Genomic DNA, 19,323 nt, shown 5'->3' with positions numbered 1-19,323 from the left:
GCACTGGTACGCAGTCATGTTGGAACAGGAAGGGGCCATCCCCAAACTGTTCCCACAAAGTTGGGAGCATGGAATTGTCCAAAATCTCTTGGTATGCTGAAGCATTCAGAGTTCCTTTCACTGGAACTAAGGGGCCAAGCCCAGCTCCTGAAAAACAACCCCACACCATAATCCCTCCTCCACCAAACTTCACAGTTGGCACAATGCAGTCAGACAAGTACCGTTCTCCTGGCAACCGCCAAACCCAGACTCGTCCATCAGATTGCCAGATGGAGAAGCATGATTCGTCACTCCAGAGAACGTGTCTCCACTGCTCTAGCGTCCAGTGGCAGCGTGCTTTACACCACTGCATCCGACACTTTGCATTGCACTTGGTGATGTATGGCTTGGATGCAGCTGCTCGGCCATGGAAACCCATTCCATGAAGCTCTCTACGCACTGTTCTTGAGCTAATCTGAAGGCCACATGAACTTTGGAGGTCTGTAGCGATTGACTCTGCAGAAAGTTGGCGACCTCTGCACACTATGCGCCTCAGCATCCGCTGACCCCGCTCTGTCATTTTACGTGGCCTACCACTTCGTGGCTGAGTTGCTGTCATTCCCAATCGCTTCCACTTTGTTATAATACCACTGACAGTTGACTGTGGAATATTTAGTAGCGAGGAAATTTCACGACTGGACTTGTTGCACAGGTGGCATCCTATCACAGTACCACGCTGGAATTCACTGAGCTCCTGAGAGCGGCCCTTTCTTTCACAAATGTTTGTAGAAGCAGTCTGCATGCCTAGGTGCTTCATTTTATACACCTGTGGCCATGGAAGTGATTGGAACACCTGAATTCAATTATTTGGATGGGTGAGCGAATACTTTTGGCAATATAGTGTATTTCAAATCACATCAATAAAATCTGACAATACTGGTATCATAAAATGTGATTCTTTACCTCATATTATGTCAAAAAACGCAATTTCACCGGCTTTTATAGCTAATGTGCATGCGCGTTCTAGAGTTGATTGACAGGCGATATCTGTTATTTAACTGTAAGGCGGGACATTTAACTACATACGTTAGCCGTTGAGCGTTCCAATTTCTCCCATTCATTTTAATAGATGTGGCCCATCTCTGCTAAATATTCTCTGGTAGAAATGAATTATTAGAAGTATACATAAAACTATACATTTGCAATGTTTGGGGCAACATTGACCTCTATTGTCGAATCATGGTAATATCCCCAGCTTTACCTAAACGACCGACAAGTAAGAGACTGCATTTCTCTGACATTAATTATTAGCTGTCCAATCAAAATAATCCATCAATGCTACTAATCGTTCTTTTTGGACAAGGTCTCTTTATGTAGCGTTGCATGCACTAGCTCCATGGATTGCCATGCTAGTCTGAATGCAATTCAATCTCTGGACATCATTTCAGACTGGCAGTCCCAAGGAGGGTTGCCACCCGTCCCATAAAATATGGGATAGTCCAGTATTAAAAGATGAAATGATGCATCTTGTTGTACAAATTCACGGTTCAGAGTTAACCAAGCTTGAACTTTGGTACGCAGCGTAGTACGAAATTTCTTTGCATGAGCTTGCGTTTCTGCTCTGATGCATTTGGATGCATTTGAATGGGAGTGCATGGAGCACGAAGTGTAGTGTGACAGTCCCTTTAGGCCACTATATTGGTGGGTCATGGATGACTGGCAATCAAAAAAAGTGGGTCGAAGTGGGCAAAAGAGAAACCCTGTTCTGGAGGAACATAGTTGAAAAGAACCCACCTCCACACACATGCACACTTAAGGCCTAAACATACTTCACGCAAGTACACAAACGCGTGGTCCCATTGTACATACATTACGTGCGCTCTTGCGTCGCTCTGGCGGTTACAAACCTCAGACCACAAGAAGGCAACAGATTTTTTTGCCGTGACCACGAAATCGGTGCTGCATCCAAAACCGGGAAAATGCTGCCTTCAGAGGCTGTATACAAGGCAGGATGAAAATAAGGTGCTTTTCAAACTGTTCGGAGACCAGTCTCCTTAAGCATTCCATTCATTCAAAACAGCTGTCAGTTAATCCATTAAGTGATTAGGCAGCAAGTCAGCTGCCTACGTTTTCGGATGCAGCCCAGATGTGGTAGATGAGTCGATAGTTGAGGAGTGGGGAGAGACAGAGAGAAAAAACAAGTTCATTTGAATGGACTGGGGACAAAAAGTTGTATATATTTTTCGAAAAGATTAAACTCAAATTGCTGCCCGAGTCAGGCATGACAGTTGTTGATTTAAAGAAGAAAATCCGCCCTAGCGCCCCTTGCGGCAACGCTGAGAATGCAGTGCGTACTTGCGATGTGTTTTGAATTTAGTGCTGACATATTTCACAATGCAACGACGCATGAAATCGAGCTTGCGTAGCAAATTGCGTAGCTGCATTCACGTACTTGCGTAGAGTATGTTTGGGCCTTTATTTACACACACTTTGCCTTTTGCACTGCAACCCAGCTAGAAATGCATGAGCTGCATTTCTGACCATTTCTGACCATTGATAAATGTCAATATTTTAATGGGTTGCCAGTAGAAAACAACAAAACTAAAAATCAGTAATCACAAATTTTATACCAATCACTCCATAAAACCTCCAAAATACCACAAAAACGATAATCGGACATGCAGCAGTTCTGACTGTGAGTGACTTTTGTATTTTTAAAACAGCTGGTTTAATAGAGCAATAGCAACTTAAGCAAAAAAGTACAAGTGGTTTAGTAAAGTGAATCCATGCATAATACGAGGCCATGCCCTGGGATTGGTTGCATACATCTGTTTTAGACTAGTCTTACAAATTAGTTTTATAAAATTTTCATTTAAGACTGTTGCATAAAAACTTGCAAGACTGCATAACCCTAGGCTAACTTTTGTGTACATGCCATGGAAAATAACTGTTAGCTGAGCTTTAGCTGTCAGAAAAGGGACCTAAGTTGAAATTTTGTAGAAGAATATCACTTCTACGATGTTAACAAAATTCCTTTTGTTTTTTATTATTTGCAAATCACTAAATTTGTTCATTAGAATTGTATTTATATAGAATTATAAAGCATTATATTATTTTAATATAAAAATATTGACCTGAAAACTGTTTTGATAGCCAACTGTCAGCCATTTTGTTTAAAGTCATTCAATGTCTTTCTATTCCCACAGTGCAATGCAAATAAGACAGTCTTACTAAAGACAGCTGTGAGCTTGTTTTATGCAACAGCCTTTCTCTGGTGTCTTTAGTTAGTCAGACTAAATGTTGTATGCAGTCTTAAGTCAGTGGTTTTATGCAATCGGCCCCTGAAAGGCAGTTTTCATGTTGACTATGTGAGATGAGGATTTTTGGGGGGATGTTTTTGAACTACTAAGTGCACAAATAAGTTAAGAGAAAAAATACTAATGATGAAACATAATAATGAAAACTGCAAAGATAAAAAGGCAAGAGCGGGGTGTGTGTATGTCTGTGTTTGTGTGATGTTGATTATTTGTCTGAAAATCATATATCCATTTTACCCTATTGTTAAATTAGTTCACCCAAAAATTTTAATTCTCTTATCATTTACTCACCCTCTTGCCATCTCAGGTGTGTATGACTTTCTTCTGCAGAAAAGCTTTTTAGAATAATATTTCAGCTCTGTAGGTCCATGCAATGCAAGCGATTGGTGATCAGGCCCTTTAAAGCTCCAAAAAGGAGATAAAGTCCATATCCATAAACATAATCCATCACACTCCAGTGGTTTAATCAATGTCTTCTGAAGCGATCCATTTGGTTGTGGGTGAAAACAGAACAAAATATAACTCCTCTTCATTGTACATCTTGACAGCAGTCTCCTTGGCAATCATGATTTCAAGCTCATTTCCTATAGCGCCATCTTGTGCTCTGCACATCCATCAAGCACTAGGAAGTGTAATCGAGCTTGAAATCATGATTCTGCATAGGGACTGCAATGGCAAGATGTTCAGTGAAAAAGGAGTTGTATTTTGGTCTTTTCTCACCCAAAACAAACTGCTTCAGAAGATGATCATCACACTGCATTTCATCACAAATGCTGGTATCATTATACAGTAGATCTGTTTTGAACCTTTAAGCTGATACATTACCATAAGTGCAGACAGTATCTTTGCACCATGGCAGTTATGGCAGAGAAACAGATATGCAGTCATTGCATATATATATATATATATATAATTAAATATTGATTAGTTATCCTGCAAGAAATTGAAAAGATAGATTACTACCCTGCCTAGTTACATATGAAAATGCTGGATTTTAATTTATAATTACACTACTGAAATATTCTACTGTCACTTAATTTTAATTATTTGTATCTATATAATTGTTTCTTATTCTTTTATTTACTGAAGCAAGACTAATATTTACCTCTGCATTACTCTGAAAGTCACATTATTTTAGTGAAACCCCTCTAGGCTGCTAAGCATGTGCTTCAGATTTAAATATGAAGGAAAATGTAAAGTTCACTGGTCTTTACAGGCAGTTTGAATATGTTTTTGAAAGAACTTAATTTATACTTAGTGTCCTAAGTGTGTCTTGAGCAACTAAGGGAGGGTCTTATACCAAGACATTGTGCTCAGTTGTTGCTTTAAAAAATCCACTACACAAGTCCCAGTGTCAAACCCTGTGAAGGGTTTCTGTGAAGCAATTAAATCTTTGTAAAGGGAATGTGGTGTTTATTTTATGGTTTGGAAGTGTACGGTGAGGGAGAAATGAGAGGTGCCTAAACTATTTAGATTATAGTTTCCTATAGAAAATAAAACATAAACTATGCATTTGTTCTTTATTTGTTTGCCAGGACAGAACTTTTTGCAATAATATTTTGGACTGAATGTTAAATGTTACATTTTAAGTATGTTTAGTATATGTTTAAGTCATTCGTCGTGGTCAAATTGTTTGTAATGATTTATTATTACATTATTACAGTCACCTGGCCTCAAACAGCAGTAAACTTTCTTTGAGTGAACCCTCAGCTGTTTTAATACTCAACTGTCAACACAATACCATGGGCTTTTGCTTACTCTCTGCTTTCCTAAATGCTGACAGTTATTTCCCACCAATTATAAATTACCTTATCAAAATGAAAACTAATTCTAATTTTTTGCTGTCAAAAGAACTTTCAGCAGAATCTAAATTACAGTTATCATCAACTGTCTTGGTATTTGAATAAGATACTGTAAATCAATCCTTGCATAACATGTACTAAGAACCCTGTGATATACGTTTTTGTGCAAAGATTAGATATGTGATTGTCAGCAATAGTCTTATAATGTGCAAAAAAACTTTGGTAATAGTCCTTGCAGTAACAGAAGCATTTATTTCCTTTGCCATGAATGATAAAATAGATTTTAATTTTTTAGTATGACATTACCTTTATTGCTAAAATCCCTCAACCTGTATCGAACGAAAGTCTTTAGCTCTATGTAATAATTAACTGATACACATTCACTGTAAGAGTAACTCAGGTTTCCTAACTGATAGACCATAAGAATCACATTCAGTATCGAGGGAAATATAAAGTTGCTGAAGAGTTTGAAGTGATTGTTTGTAAGAGACCTTTTTTGTTTGTTGGTTGGTTGTTTTCTGTAATAAGCTGAACCCTGCAAAATAATAGATCAAATTATGATCTCAGAAACCGTGAGTCTGCTGTAAAATGTTGTCATTGCTGAATCATCAAGGTACATCATGTACATCTCTCCAGTTAATTAAGTCAAACTGTCAGCTCTGGCCTAATAACATTCACATTTTTGTTGTTGTTTAATGATGTGAATAGTTAAGTTTCTACTGATAGTTGGAAGCATTGCAAGGCTGCATACGTTTGTTGTGCAAGAACTGCTTTGCGTTCGGTCTAACTGTGAAATATGAAGTTATTGTGTTGAGAAGGGCCACATGTTTGTGTAGAATTCCCTCTCTGAAGGCAACCTTACAAACCTATCATGAGCTCTTCCAATGTTCCACTGTAAAACTTTTCTTTATTAATGAAAACAATATTAGGGAATGGAAATATTCTTTTATTTTGTCATATTTTTGTAAGAACTGAAATGGGATAATAAAACAATTTAAATGTATTGTTTTTGTATTGTCTTAATGAATGACATGGTGGTAAATTTGAATCTTTCAGTTTATCAGATTAACAGATTTACAGTTGTAGCTCCATATACATATTCCTGGAGATGTAGCATTCCCATCTTCGTCATAACCGGCAAACGTGATCGCACCATGCATGGCAACTGTGGGGCGCAGATCGTCACAGGTGAACTCAATGGGCGAAGATGCTTGAAATAGAGACAGGGAGGCATGCAAGGCTTGTGCTGCCGACAAATCATCCTCAAATCACAATGAAATAGCATTTCAAACACGAAAGTGATAAAGGACATGCTTTTTGTCAAAGCACAAGCAGGGAGGTAGAAAATAATCCACTTGCTGTAAAGGTGTGCAGTTTCAAAGACATAGCGAAATCTCGACCGTGAAGGAAAAAATTCTGATGAAATGGCGCTGTGCTCCCGTTCATGTGCCCGTGATGACGTGTGCATCTGGAACGGAGCATCAAGCGCCATTTGCCAATAGATTGCCGTGATTTTAAAGGGTTACAGAAATTGTCACTCCTGGGAAGAGTTTCCCATAGCGTCAGCTATTGACGCAGTGTCGAAGTGACCGACTTGAAAGGGAACTGTGGGCTATTTGCATTTAAATCATGCGTTTTCGTTTTCCATTTAACTTCTTTATTTTACTTCACAGTAAAAGAAAAGCTTGACATTTGATATTGTGTTCGCTGACTTGCAAACAGGAGAGTTTGCAGTAAAAATAAAGATCTTATTGTTTTACTGTACAGAAATCGCACTGTGGGTAATGACTGAGTGTTCAGTGTATTTTAAGGCTTTGCTGTTTTCAGGAAAACTGTCAAAGCAATTGGGAAAATACAGTGTTTATATTTATATATTTGTGGTAATATGTTTGCATGCTCGCAACTCCCATTTTTATGGTGATATAAAAAAGGGAAAAATCACAAAAAAATCATTTGAAATAACATTTTATAAGGCTGGGCAGTGTAAGCATTCTTACATCTTTTTGTAGTATAAAAATGTATGATTACTGTACAAATAACTAATAAAACTTTAGATGCTATGTTTGTCAGTCAACTCTCTCTGTCATTTTATTTTATTTATAATTTATTTAATGACAGTGGAAAGAGAGGGGGTTATTGAAACCTGAACAGAGAGAGAGAGAGAGAGAGAGAGAGAGAGAGGGAGGGGCAGGCAGGCAGGCAGGCAGGCTTTAACTGTTGCTGAAACAGGACTTTGGCTGTACCTGTTACTGTGGCTAGTGTGCATATTTCTGTGGCGTATTGTGTTCACGTATATCTCTGTGTGGTAACTGTGGTTCCTCTGGTGTGCGTTCGGCTGTCTATTGGTGTCGGTTCTGTCGGTACCGGGCTCAGTGTGATCTCAGTCAGTGTTCAGGCCTGTCTGAGCACATTCACAACTACTGGACTGAGCTGAGCTGAGCTGACATCACCATGGACAAAGTAAGTTTCTGTACTCATGATTTCCTCCTCTTTTCATGTCACAGCAGTTTTAAAGCACTCAACATTGAAATGTTGTCTTTAATGATAAAGTTTGACTTAAAAGGTGATAATTATGTTCATGTTTAGCAGCTGTCAGGTTGAGTGTGTGAGTTAGCACGCTAGGCCGCTTCATACTAACTCCAATGGCTAGTTTATATGAACCGTTTTCTTAAAACAGCTGTGAAATAAAGACACTTATAATGTTTAAATCCGGTTAACAAACTGTTATTTGATTGTTCTCAACCAACACGGTGTTTGAGTAATCATAACATCCTCTCACTCGTGTCATGTTTTGATGCTAATGTGTTAGCATGTGGGGAGGCGCGAGCTCGATAGACTTCAGCTTTTGTTTGGCAGTCACGACATGCATGTGTTTATTTTATTACTGCTGTTATTATCAAATTTAATGAAGCAGTGCAATTAAACAGATACAGCTTCTGATAACCTTCATACATCCAGTTAATAACACTGGCAACGCCCAAAGGTGTGCATGCATCATCATCGCCCGTTTGTAGTGCATTGAAATTAATTATCTACAGCAGATGTTTGTAAATAACATATATTTATTTTCCTTAATTATTTATATGTTCGTTTATTTATATATTTCTATTAGAGCTATTAAGGCCCCTCCTGTCATTGATTGCCTACAGTGTTGGGAGAAATGCGCCATGCTTTCTATAAAATGACTCTTATCTTGTCTGTTTTAAATCTAAAATTAAAAGATGACTGATAGATGGATATTATTATCAATCCGTCTAGAATCATGAGCAAATATAGTCTTTTATTAAGGGAATAGATCTGTTATGGTCTGTCAGGTTACTATTAATAGCTCTCAAGCAGTTCATTGTAAAGTATAAGTTCACTTGTTTCACATCAAATCATGTCTAGAATGAGAACAGACTACCAAGGAAATTTTGTCTTTCCCCTCTAGACTATGATATGTCCAATGTCAGATGGGGGTGGGGGGTGGGGGGGGGGGGGGGGTTGGTTGTACTTGTTTTGATTATTGGGGGGTTACCCCATGGATGTATTAATACTAACCTCTTTTTTTAATTTTTTTTGTCCCTGAAATCTTTAAAGGCAGATTTCCTGAAAGGACTACCTGTGTATAACAAGACTAACTTCAGCAGGTTTCACGCAGATTCTGTATGTAAAGCATCGGTAAGATTTACAGAACTAAAGGATAAACAGTTTTGCAATGTTCTTTATGCCTGAACTGTTAAAAATCCTCTTTCTGAATGTTTGAGCATTTTGACACTACAGCTGAGAATGACAATTTCAGGTTTCTTTTTATATCACACTCACTGGCTATATTTTTCTCTAACAGAACAGAAGGCCATCAGTCTATCTGCCTACGAGGGAATACCCCTCTGAACAGAGTGAGTGCTTTCTTTGTGGCCTCAAAATTAAGTTAGAAGTGGGGAAAATTGTGTGAAAATTTGAAAATCTAGACTAAATCTAAACTAAACCTGATGTATTTCACAAAACACTTTGTTTCAATCTCAAGCCTAATTTTAGAATTGTTTTTCTCTTTCGCTCCACAGTCATTGTCACAGAGAAAACAAACATCCTTTTGCGTTACCTTCATCAACAGTGGGACAAAAAGGCAAGTGTCTCCTTATCTCCAGTAGCATAAAACAAATTATAAAAAGCATCTGCTTTCAGCATGTTGTTATTGTTGCTTTCTGACCATGGACCAATAAGATTCTATATGTTTCCTTTACAATGGACAAATATACTGATTTCATACTCCGCCTTAACAAGCTTTTTCGTTTGAGACTCAGAGTTAGGAATGGGACGATATGGTTATCTCACGATTTGGTTCGATATACGATATGAGGTTCACGATTTAATATAAGCTTGAGTAAATATAATGACACTTAAATTACAAAGTATGACAATGTTTGCGCAAATGCATATTATAATTTCTCATCAAAATAAAGTTCCTTAATACACAATATGAATGCTCACATTTGATATAATAAGAGTTTCTCATATACCTTTATAAGAAAATATCACAAACAAATAAACCTTCAAAAATAGTGGGCTACGTTCAGGCCGATCAGGTGCAGAACAAGTAATAGAACTGAACAAAACCTGTCCTTAAAAGTTTGTGAAAGTGTATATTTTTTAATAGTTTGTCATCAATATTTTAATCACATTTTAACTTTTTAAAAATATAAAAATTCTACTTTCTATCAGTTAATATTATATCATGAAATTGTATATATATTAATTATGAGCTTTCAGTGTTTTAAATAATTTGTAAAATTTAGAAGTAATAACATTAATTTGTATTACAAGTGCTAAAATGGTTACTGTCACTTTAAGAGTTCAGTGTGCATCTCACAGACTTGCACAGTGTTCCGGTTCATTAATGAGAGAGGTCTCCATTTTTAGCATATCTGTGCTATTTGTGATTTTAAATTTATATTTCTGTTTACTCTTTTATTTGACTGTTAAGAACAGAAAGGATATTAAAAGAAACGTAATTCAATGAAAGTGGAGTGCGTGGATTTCATCTTTGATGCACACACATTACACGGAAGAAATGTTCTGTTTTAATCTCAAGCATTTTTCAACAAAAAATGATTTTCTAAATTTAAGCACTTCAAGGACCTTGTGTGAACCCTGTAAACAGTGTAGAAAAAAGCTCAGTAGGGGTAAAATCAAGCAATTAAGAGATTATGTTTGGCAGGTCATTTCATTTATGATGACATGGACTAGAAGTTGACCGATAGTGGGTTTTGCCGATAACGATAACTAAGGTGGTGGAAAAAGCCGATAGCCGATTAATCAGCCGATAGTTTTTAAAATCATTCATAGAATTTATTTTGAAATGACGGAGACTTGGCTCCAATACAATGTTCTTGGATAATAATATATTTACCAAATTAAGCTTTTTATAGCCTATATATTATTATCCGTAATACATGAAGTTGAAGACACGATATGTTTGCTGCTGAGGGACGTTTCCATATAGTCGCATTTTTCTTTGCATGCCCTTGCTTCAGTTTAAAACACTATCAGAGGATAGTTAAAAAATTATCAGAGGAACACAGAGGAATACAAAAAAAAAACTATCAGCATAGATTTTTGCAGATAACCGATAGTTCTAAAAAGCAACTTTCTGCACCAGTTAATCGGTAAAAACAATATATATCGGTCTACCTCTAACATGGACCAAAAACAGTGTTGCAGATTTTGAAATATCGAGTTGTGCCTCAATATGGTTCGTTTTTTTTTTTTTTTTTTTTTTTTTTTGGTTCATGATATATCAAAATTCAATATATCGTCCCATCCCTACTCATAGTTCAGATTTAGGCATTTGTCACAAAAAAAGTTCTGCAAAGGGGCTATCACCATGACAGTGATTTGCACTAAGTGGAAATCATTCATTTTCAGTGAGAGCTGGCAATTTGAGCAAGAGCTAGAGGTCTGCACAGGCCTTAAAATAAAGCCAGAACCTGACCCGTACCTGAGACTGTGTGACTCGACGGGTACCATCAGATTTTAAACCTAAACCTGAAATCGGTTTATATCTTTATAATTTCTTAAAGTAAATTTGTGTAATAGACTGTATTTTATATATGCATCTTAGGCAACATTTGTAACCATAAACATACATGGTTATAACAAGGCATGGCAGCGGGGGCGTGGGTAGCTCAACGAGTATTGACGCTGACTACCACCCCTGGAGTAGAGAGTTTGAATCCAGGGTGTGCTGAGTGACTCCAGCCAGGTCTCCTAAGCAACCAGTTCGGCCCAGTTGCCAGGGAGGGTAGAGTCACATGGGGTAACCTCCTCGTGGTCGCTATTAGGGGTTCTCACTCTCAATGGGGCGCGTGGGAAGTTGTGCGTGGATTGCGGAGAGTAGCTTGAGCCTCCCCTGCTGTGAGTCTCCGCGGTGTCATGCGCAGCAAGCCACGTGATAAGATGTGCGGATTGACTGTCTCAGAAGCAGAGGCAACTGGGACTTGTCCTCCGCCACCCGGATTGAGGTGAGTAACCAAGCCACCACGAGGACCTACTAAGTATTGGGAATTGGGCATTCCAAATTGGGAGAAAAGGGGATACAATTAAATAAAAAACAAGGAATGGCAGCCCCTCAGCACACCAAAGCTTTTACTTTTATCTGAAGTTTGAAGTTAAATGTATGTGTGGGGGGGGGGGTTCTGTAATGTCACGCAGAATGCAGCAAAAAAGCGAGAGCAGGAGCAAGCAGATGGAGAGGGAGGCAGCCCAGCACCCCCTCGTAAAATCGCCCGGACAGACAGCCAGGAGATGAACGAAGACTCTTAGAGAAACCTGCCACCCAACAGCACAAGGACAGATACGACAAGCCCAGCTCTCTCCTGTGCACACCCCACAGGAATTTCATCTCAGAAAAAAGAAAGAAATGGATAAACACTTATAGTGTGCTTTTTATTTCACTGAGTGCTTCCTGATGCAGTCAGTGCCCCTCACCCAGCCTGTCTGCCCAGTTTTTAACACATGGGGGCACGACGGGGTGCCACTGCCAACTTTGGTTCTGCTGAACTCTGAACTGCTGGGGGGGGGAATATTTGCAGAAATATTTACCAAGCACATAATAAGGAATGTCCAGAGTGTCTGCTATGAACCGTTGTGAGATGTGACATTGTGATTTGTTAGGACACTATAAATGAAATGAAAAGTGTTTAAGCATTCTCATAATCTTTGCTGTGGATCGTTGCTTTCCTGATACACTCCGCCACAGGTACTAAAAACAGTCTCTCTTCAGTGTCCAAAAAGGGAAATGTCTGAAATATACAGCCTTGTTTGGCAGAGTTAGATGTAGTATTTTGTGTTGGTATAATGTGACGGTCTTCCTAGCAGATGCATACTTGTGCATGAATGCACTGCTAGGCCTCTTTATCGCTCACCAATGTCACAGGTCAAGGATGACAGTGCAGTTCTGATGATGTGAAGAAATACAAATGGTGAGTTACAAATGCATAGTCAATGTGTCTCTCTTTCTCTCTCTCATACTACCCCATCTTGTCATATAAGCTTTCAGTGCTTTGTTAGTTTCAGCAGGCTTTGCTCTGGAGTCATCAACCGATTGACTGCCTTAAGATACTAGGTTTTATCATTGACTTTGATTCTAGTCTGAATGAATCCCTGTGTGCTGATCCAGTTATGGTCATTTTGCCTACTACGTATGATGGGACTTTGCCCAAGTTGGACATTAATGAGGCCTCTTGTTTGTTATCTGGATTTGTAAAAAAATTTTTCCCTAGTTCTGTGATTTGAGGCATAACTATGCAGCAGTTCTTCTCTTAACCTGAAGAGGTAGTCAGTGAACTGTGGTTGTGGAGGATCCGGTTAAATAGGAGGAGCTTTGTGCATGTTGCTTAATACTGTGCTGCAGCAGGTGTACTCGCAACATATCCGTAATACTGTGTGCTTTTACTGTGTCTTTAGGCACAATATTAGGAGATGTTAAGTCAGCTATGCCAGTGGTTTATTGTCTTAAAAAGTGTTCCAAATCATTTTTCTTGGAAAGGTTTGTTGGTGTGTTCTAATAAAAAAATAAAAAGTAAACTTATTAAAGCCATCAAGATTTTTTTTAAAAACATGCATGCATCATGTCTTTGGCAAATGTCTTGAGTAAAGGTGGCTTTTAAAAGCTCCGAAAAGATGATGATAATAATAAGGGGGAAGTGTGCAAAGTGCAGCCCAATTTGAATCTAGTTACATGGTTTAGAGCATTAATACCACGATGACTGCAAAAACACCCACATTTTGTATTTTCTTGTTCTTTTAAAGCCTTACCAACATTTTTTTTCCCTTGGTCATTTTTTGAGAAAAATAAAGTGACTTTGTTGAATTTGTGTCAAGCATTTTATGGGGGACTATATATGTGATTGATTAATTCTACATAATATTGGATAGCCAGTGGCATGTTTTCAGTGAGGCTGGTCTCTATTAACATAAGCTCAACAGGTGTAATCCACTTTAATCCTGAGTTCTTACTGTGACCATGTCAACACTTAGACCTGCAAGATAGAAATAGAATGAAAACAAAAAATGGTCAGTTTATGCACTTATGAATTTTATTAGAGCAAAGGAAGTCTTTAAACTATCTTTAAAAGAAATACGAGTGGGACAACTTCTATTTAGATTAGATTATTGGATTGAGTAGCCTATAGCAGATTACCGACCCACGTTTTCATTACACTGCGAAGAGAAGCGACTAGAGTCAGCGGTCCAGCTTTTTCATGTATTGGGAACATTGGTGATCAGGTAAGATATTATACTATATATCAGGGAATTTATATTTATTTAAACAGGATTGTATTTAAAATCGGTGGTAAACCAGAAAGTCCATACCAAAATACTAGTGACGTAACTATTTACAGTGCCTTACAATACCCTAGTACATGGCTACTACTACAAAGCAACTATCTAACCAAATTGAGTGACTTAATTAAAAGTTAATTTTAATAAAAGTGATCCAGATGCCAGCTACAACACTGGCTAAAATGGGAGAAATTGTTTAGACCTGCCTAAAACAAAACTCTTATGAGAAAGGGGATGTGACCAAACCCAAAGCTATTTAGAAAATGCTCTAGAAAGCAAAGCAGTATACATCTACAGACCAACATCCAGGTAACACAGTCCCTTCCATATTGCATGATGGGGGCTGCATTATGATCTGGAGTTGCTTTTCAGCAGGAGAAACTGGAAGCGTTTGGGCATTAATTGCAACAATACATGCAAATCTATAAAAAAAAACATTCCTTCAGCCAGAGGTTTGTATTTAAAGTGGAATTGTCCAGCAGAAACATTACTTAGAGGATATGGCAAAACTATTTGAGTAGCTTAAAAGTTTCAGAAATCTCCCAGCCACTGTCAGGCTTGAATCCCATTGAAAGTCTGTGGTATGACTTTTAGATGCAATATTTGTATTTTTTCAGTAATTTTTTTTTTCAGTAAACATTTTAAGATAACAAATATCCTTTATGTGGATATGACTTAAGATCACAGTAAATGTATGGGTGGCAGAGCCACCGCTCTTTATACGCAGATTATGCAATCTGTTTAGGGCACCAACCCCTATGGGGGCACCGTTTTATCCTTGGGTGCCAAAGTCGGACTCCCCGCCAGATTCTTACTCTCCGCTGACTGATTGATCCCTATCCCTAAAGCCCACCTCTACACCTTACCCTGAACCTAACCATGCAAGGGAGTCAGAAAGCAACAGGACACCAGCCCTGACAGGGTTGCTAACTTCACACACAGAGCAGGAAGATCATATATACGATTATGTGAAGTATTGTTTGAAAATTCACAGTTTAGTAGAAGCCATATTCCTTGAATAAAGCATTGATTTTGTGAGAACACATTTGTACTTATTCTTTTCCCCAGGTGTTCACCATGCTGACCAGTTTTGTGGATGGAATATTCTGTTGCTTCACAGGCAAGTCAACCAACGTGGTGGTGCCAATTGAATCCTCTGAGCCTACAGATGGTTTTGAATTTGTGGAGGTGAAACCAGGAAGGGTTTTGAGAGTTCGACATATTATTCCAGACAAACCAGTGGTTGAGGAGCCAGGGACTGGGGAAGGGGGTACTGTAAGCTGCAAGCGTAAAATCTCAGTGTACCGAAACGGACAACTTCTGATTGAGAATGTGAATGAAGCTACGCATCCAGAGATGGTCCGCTATCAGAATGGAGACAGCACTGTGGATAAGGAGATTAATTATTATGAACCTCCGGTAGCAGCGGGCCAGACTGCAGTGCCAACACCAGGGTCTGATGCAGGAAAGAATGCAGATGTCAAACCTGCACCGCCGCAGAATCAGCAGCAACCACAGCGCAGACGGCGCAAACCCAAACGCTCCATCGTGATTGACTGTGAGCGGAAGATCACATGTTGCAAAGGCACTCACCCTAATGTGGCCTTGTTTTTCATTCATGGGGTTGGAGGATCACTGGACATTTGGGGAAGCCAACTGGACTATTTTTCACAACTTGGCTATGAGGTCATTGCCCCAGACCTGGCCGGCCATGGTGCGAGTTCAGCTCCTCAAATCCCTGCTGCATATACATTTTACGCTCTATCTGAGGATCTTAGAATCATATTCAAGAGATATGCAAAGCGACGGAATATTTTAGTAGGGCACTCGTATGGGTGAGGATTTCTTCTTTTCTGTCCAAAAAGAACATTTACTCATATGCAGATACCTTAGAAACAGTTTTCCACTAATTTCTTGCATTTTTCTTCTTTGAGCAGAGTCTCATTTTGCACCTTCCTGGCTCATGAGTATCCAGAGCAAGTTCACAAGGTTGTGATGATTAATGGTGGTGGTCCTACAGCGCTCGAGCCCAGTCTCTGCTCTGTCTTCAACTTACCAACTTGTGTCCTTAACTTCCTGTCCCCGTGCCTTACCTGGAGCTTCCTCATGTAAGGATAAAGCCAAGACCGAATGGTGCACTGGACCTATTAGTCCATGCCTGGAGTTTATCATGTGGGAATTTTATTTGCCACTTTGAACAAGAATGTCTGTCTGCAACCACTTTTTCCATTTAATTCAGTTCTATTTTTACTAAAAAAGATGTCTTTCCTTTCTTGAAGGGCTGGATTTGCCCATCAGGGAGCACGAGAAAAGAAATTACTGAAAGAAAACAATGCCTTCAATGTATCCTCCTTCGTTCTGCGGTCCATGATGAGTGGACAGTACTGGCCGGAGGGTGATGAGGTTTACCATGCTGAACTCACTGTGCCTGTTCTGCTTGTCCACGGCATGTACGACAAGTTTGTACCAATACAAGAGGACCAACGTATGGCAGAGGTACAATCATTTTTTGTTCCAAACTTTTTCCCATCTTAGATTTATACGAGAATCTGTGAATAAAATATAAATTCACAGGCTTAATTTTACTGGCTGTTGATTAGTTTCTACTCCTTTTATAAGCTGATGTGTACATCCAAAATTACTTATGTGCTTTATAATTTAATTTGTTTTTGCAAAACACAATCATACTTGCTTCTTACTTTACTCACTTTCTTGTAGATCCTCTTGCTGGGCTTTCTGAAGGTCATTGATGACGGCAGTCACATGGTCATGATGGAGTGCCCTGATGTAGTTAATACTCTCTTACATGAATTCTTCCTTTGGCAGCCATCAACTGACCCAAAAACCAAACAGGAAGCAGCCACCACAAAGACCTCCACCAAACCTCACAAGGACACAGCAAGGCCTAAAACTGCCCCTAGGTCGCCCTCCAAATCTCAGTCAGACATAAGGCCAACAACTGCCCCAAAGATCAGCAATAATGGGACAGAGGCCCTGGTTGACAACAAATCTAAGGGCAAGAAATAGCTGATCTACAAGCAAAGGAATTGGTTAAACCTGAAAAGAGGATGTGCTCGAACAGTCACCTGCTGGTATGTTTAAGACTGCAGAGAACACAAAAAACTGCTATAAATTACATGTACCAATCGACAGTGGGGTTTTGCTTTAATATTTTCAGGTTTTGGCTGAGGAGATGAAGATCCCTAGAAAATGAAATTTTTCTTTCAATCACAGCCAATACAAAAGCCAACTTAAAAACTACAAAAATTAAATGTTTAAATGGAATAAAACAATTCTTATAATACCATCAGTCCAAAAGGTTTACAACAAATAAGTTACAATCTCTATATTATATATATTATTCCAAGTGTTGCACAGTCTAACATATGCAATGCAGACTTTTGGTGTAAATGGAATCTCTTTCATTTGTCAGCATTATTTCAGGCTTTTATTGTTAGCTATTTGACTTCATGTGTCAAATACTTATCTCGAGTTATGTAATATTCACTTAAGAACCTAAAAATGACACTTTTTTTTTTTTTTATTAATTTGCTATCTTTTTATGTTGAGAAACTGATGCGATAATAAAAAAAAAAACATTTTAAGGTCTGCATTTAATTGCAGATATTGGAAACAAAACATTTTATTATTCACTTGTAAGATTTATCTCATCTTCAAGAAAAAATTCGAAATTCGATGCAACCACTCCTGAATATTAGTGAAAGCTTGTTGGAAATGGCAAAGCTAACATTTAAAGGTGCACTCAGTAACTTTTGTCCATGTGTCATCTTGGACTTACACTGACACCTCGTGGCTTGGATGCAGCATCATTTTAAATCAAAACTGGCAGCCCCCATGTCGACCCTCTCCATGTAGAATAAAACCGCTTTTATAAGGTTACTGATATGAATTTGAGTAGTCATGATTTCCTACATATATTGCAAAATTACAATTCATGTCTTGAGTTTTATTTTTTTATTATTATGGAAAAATTACTGAGTGCACCTTAAACAACTTCACAACCATCAACATAATTATGAACACAGATCTTTAAATCCCCTTGCCTTCAGTGACAGAATGAGCACTTAAAGGAATAGTTCACCCAAAAATGAAAATTTGCTGATAATTTACTCACCCTCAGGCCATCCAAGATTATTTTGATCCACCCTAAATATGCATTTTGGACCATCAAAAAATGGAGTACATTCACTTGCACTGTTTAGAGGAGGAGGCCTGAAATGAAATCCTTAAAGTCTTAAATTCTGTTTTGATGAAGAAATTCAGATACATCTTGGATGGCCTGAGGGTGAGTAAATTATCAGCATATTTTCATTTTTGGGTGAACTATTCCTTCAATATTTTATTAATTTACCTTGTTTGGTGTTAGAATACTTCTATCCCAGCTTAATATGCAGAGACATCTTTAAATTTGCCATTCATAGATTTATTTTCTCAAAAACTAACACTGTATCTTTGTGGCACTATAGAAATTCCTGTTTGTTTTGAGGGACACGCTTATGCTGCGTTCCATTCAACTTGGAAAGTCGGATTTTCCAACTTCCTAGTAGGAAAAGTGCAATGGAACACCACTTTAAGTCGGAATTACAAACTGGAAACTCGTGCAAACATTTTCAACTCCAATTTCTCTGACATACAAGTGCGTGACGTCACACATATTTGTCAGCACCTGGGGTATATACAAAGTGAGAAAACATTCACTTTTATTAAATAATATAGATAAACAAGTCACACTTCCTACATTACATGATATTAAATCTTAAAATTGTCAAACATCTGCAGAAATGTGTATAAAACATGATGAATTTTACTCTTTTGATAATTGTACACCCATAGCTCAAATGCTAGTGTTGCAACCTGTTTATCAATTGGGTTGCTAAGAGACGTCTCTGGTGACAATCGAACCCCTGCTAATCTAACAGGAGCCTTCCAGTTTTGTTTCCTTATACGTCATTTTCCGAGCATCTGGCAATGGAATGCTTTTATGATCGGAGATTTCAAGTAGGAATATCCCACATCAGACTTGAATGGAATTCAGCATTAGATCCCACCTAACAACTTCACCAATGGTGCGAGTTGAGGGCGGGACTATCTGAACAACAGTAGATGAAGGGCTAATGGGAAAGCTGTTTTGAAAACATTGGTTATTTTTGCAATTTCTTTCAGTGTCACTACAGTCACAGCAATAACATCAGCTTTGACATAAGCAAGGTAGTTTTATGGGTTTTCTTTTTCCCCAACAGAAAAACTGAACTGCACCAATTTGGGAGGCAGGACTACTTTTTTCAAGTCCTGTGCAATGGATACAAATAATAACGATTTTCAGAATGGAAACATACCACTTTCCCTTCCAAGAAAGATGAGTAGCATTTATGAAATAAAAA

At 38.3% G+C, this 19,323-nt stretch overlaps 2 protein-coding genes across 3 annotated transcripts; both read left to right on the top strand.

The window, feature by feature from the left end:
• Window positions 1-7,282: 7,282 nt before the first annotated feature.
• dda1 (DET1 and DDB1 associated 1) lies at window positions 7,283-13,171 on the top strand. 2 transcript variants are annotated; one of them, XM_051672922.1, is made up of 5 exons: window positions 7,283-7,558; window positions 8,678-8,743; window positions 8,925-8,976; window positions 9,142-9,203; window positions 11,789-13,171. In XM_051672922.1, the coding sequence occupies exons 1-5, from the start codon at window positions 7,550-7,552 to the stop codon at window positions 11,897-11,899; spliced, it is 300 nt and encodes a 99-aa protein (XP_051528882.1). In that variant the 5' UTR covers window positions 7,283-7,549; the 3' UTR covers window positions 11,900-13,171. The 2 variants fall into 2 exon arrangements, with proteins under 2 accessions (XP_051528882.1, XP_051528881.1); XM_051672921.1 differs by having other exon boundaries at window positions 8,678-8,758.
• Window positions 13,172-13,572: 401 nt separating this feature from the next.
• Window positions 13,573-19,203, top strand: abhd8b (abhydrolase domain containing 8b). Its single transcript, XM_051672918.1, has 5 exons — window positions 13,573-13,864; window positions 14,990-15,756; window positions 15,859-16,029; window positions 16,201-16,417; window positions 16,640-19,203. The coding sequence occupies exons 2-5, from the start codon at window positions 14,999-15,001 to the stop codon at window positions 16,946-16,948; spliced, it is 1,455 nt and encodes a 484-aa protein (XP_051528878.1). The 5' UTR covers window positions 13,573-13,864; window positions 14,990-14,998; the 3' UTR covers window positions 16,949-19,203.
• Window positions 19,204-19,323: the final 120 nt, after the last annotated feature.

Source organism: Myxocyprinus asiaticus, chromosome 35 (assembly GCF_019703515.2).
Source record: "Myxocyprinus asiaticus isolate MX2 ecotype Aquarium Trade chromosome 35, UBuf_Myxa_2, whole genome shotgun sequence".
Classification (NCBI taxonomy): domain Eukaryota; kingdom Metazoa; phylum Chordata; class Actinopteri; order Cypriniformes; family Catostomidae; genus Myxocyprinus; species Myxocyprinus asiaticus.
This window is presented reverse-complemented; position numbering and strand designations above follow the sequence as displayed.

What these genes read in the sequence shown, in the direction of transcription:
- dda1 (XM_051672921.1), top strand. An exon ending in ATTCTGTATGTAAAGCATCG is followed by an intron (nt 8,759 to 8,924) that starts GTAAGATTTACA and finishes TTTCTCTAACAG; the next exon opens with AACAGAAGGCCATCAGTCTA. An exon ending in ATCAACAGTGGGACAAAAAG is followed by an intron (nt 9,204 to 11,788) that starts GCAAGTGTCTCC and finishes AATGTCACGCAG; the next exon opens with AATGCAGCAAAAAAGCGAGA.
- abhd8b (XM_051672918.1), top strand. Translation starts at nt 14,999, where the DNA reads ATGCTGACCAGTTTTGTGGATGGAATATTCTGTTGCTTCACAGGCAAG. An exon ending in TTAGTAGGGCACTCGTATGG is followed by an intron (nt 15,757 to 15,858) that starts GTGAGGATTTCT and finishes TTCTTTGAGCAG; the next exon opens with AGTCTCATTTTGCACCTTCC. An exon ending in AGGACCAACGTATGGCAGAG is followed by an intron (nt 16,418 to 16,639) that starts GTACAATCATTT and finishes ACTTTCTTGTAG; the next exon opens with ATCCTCTTGCTGGGCTTTCT.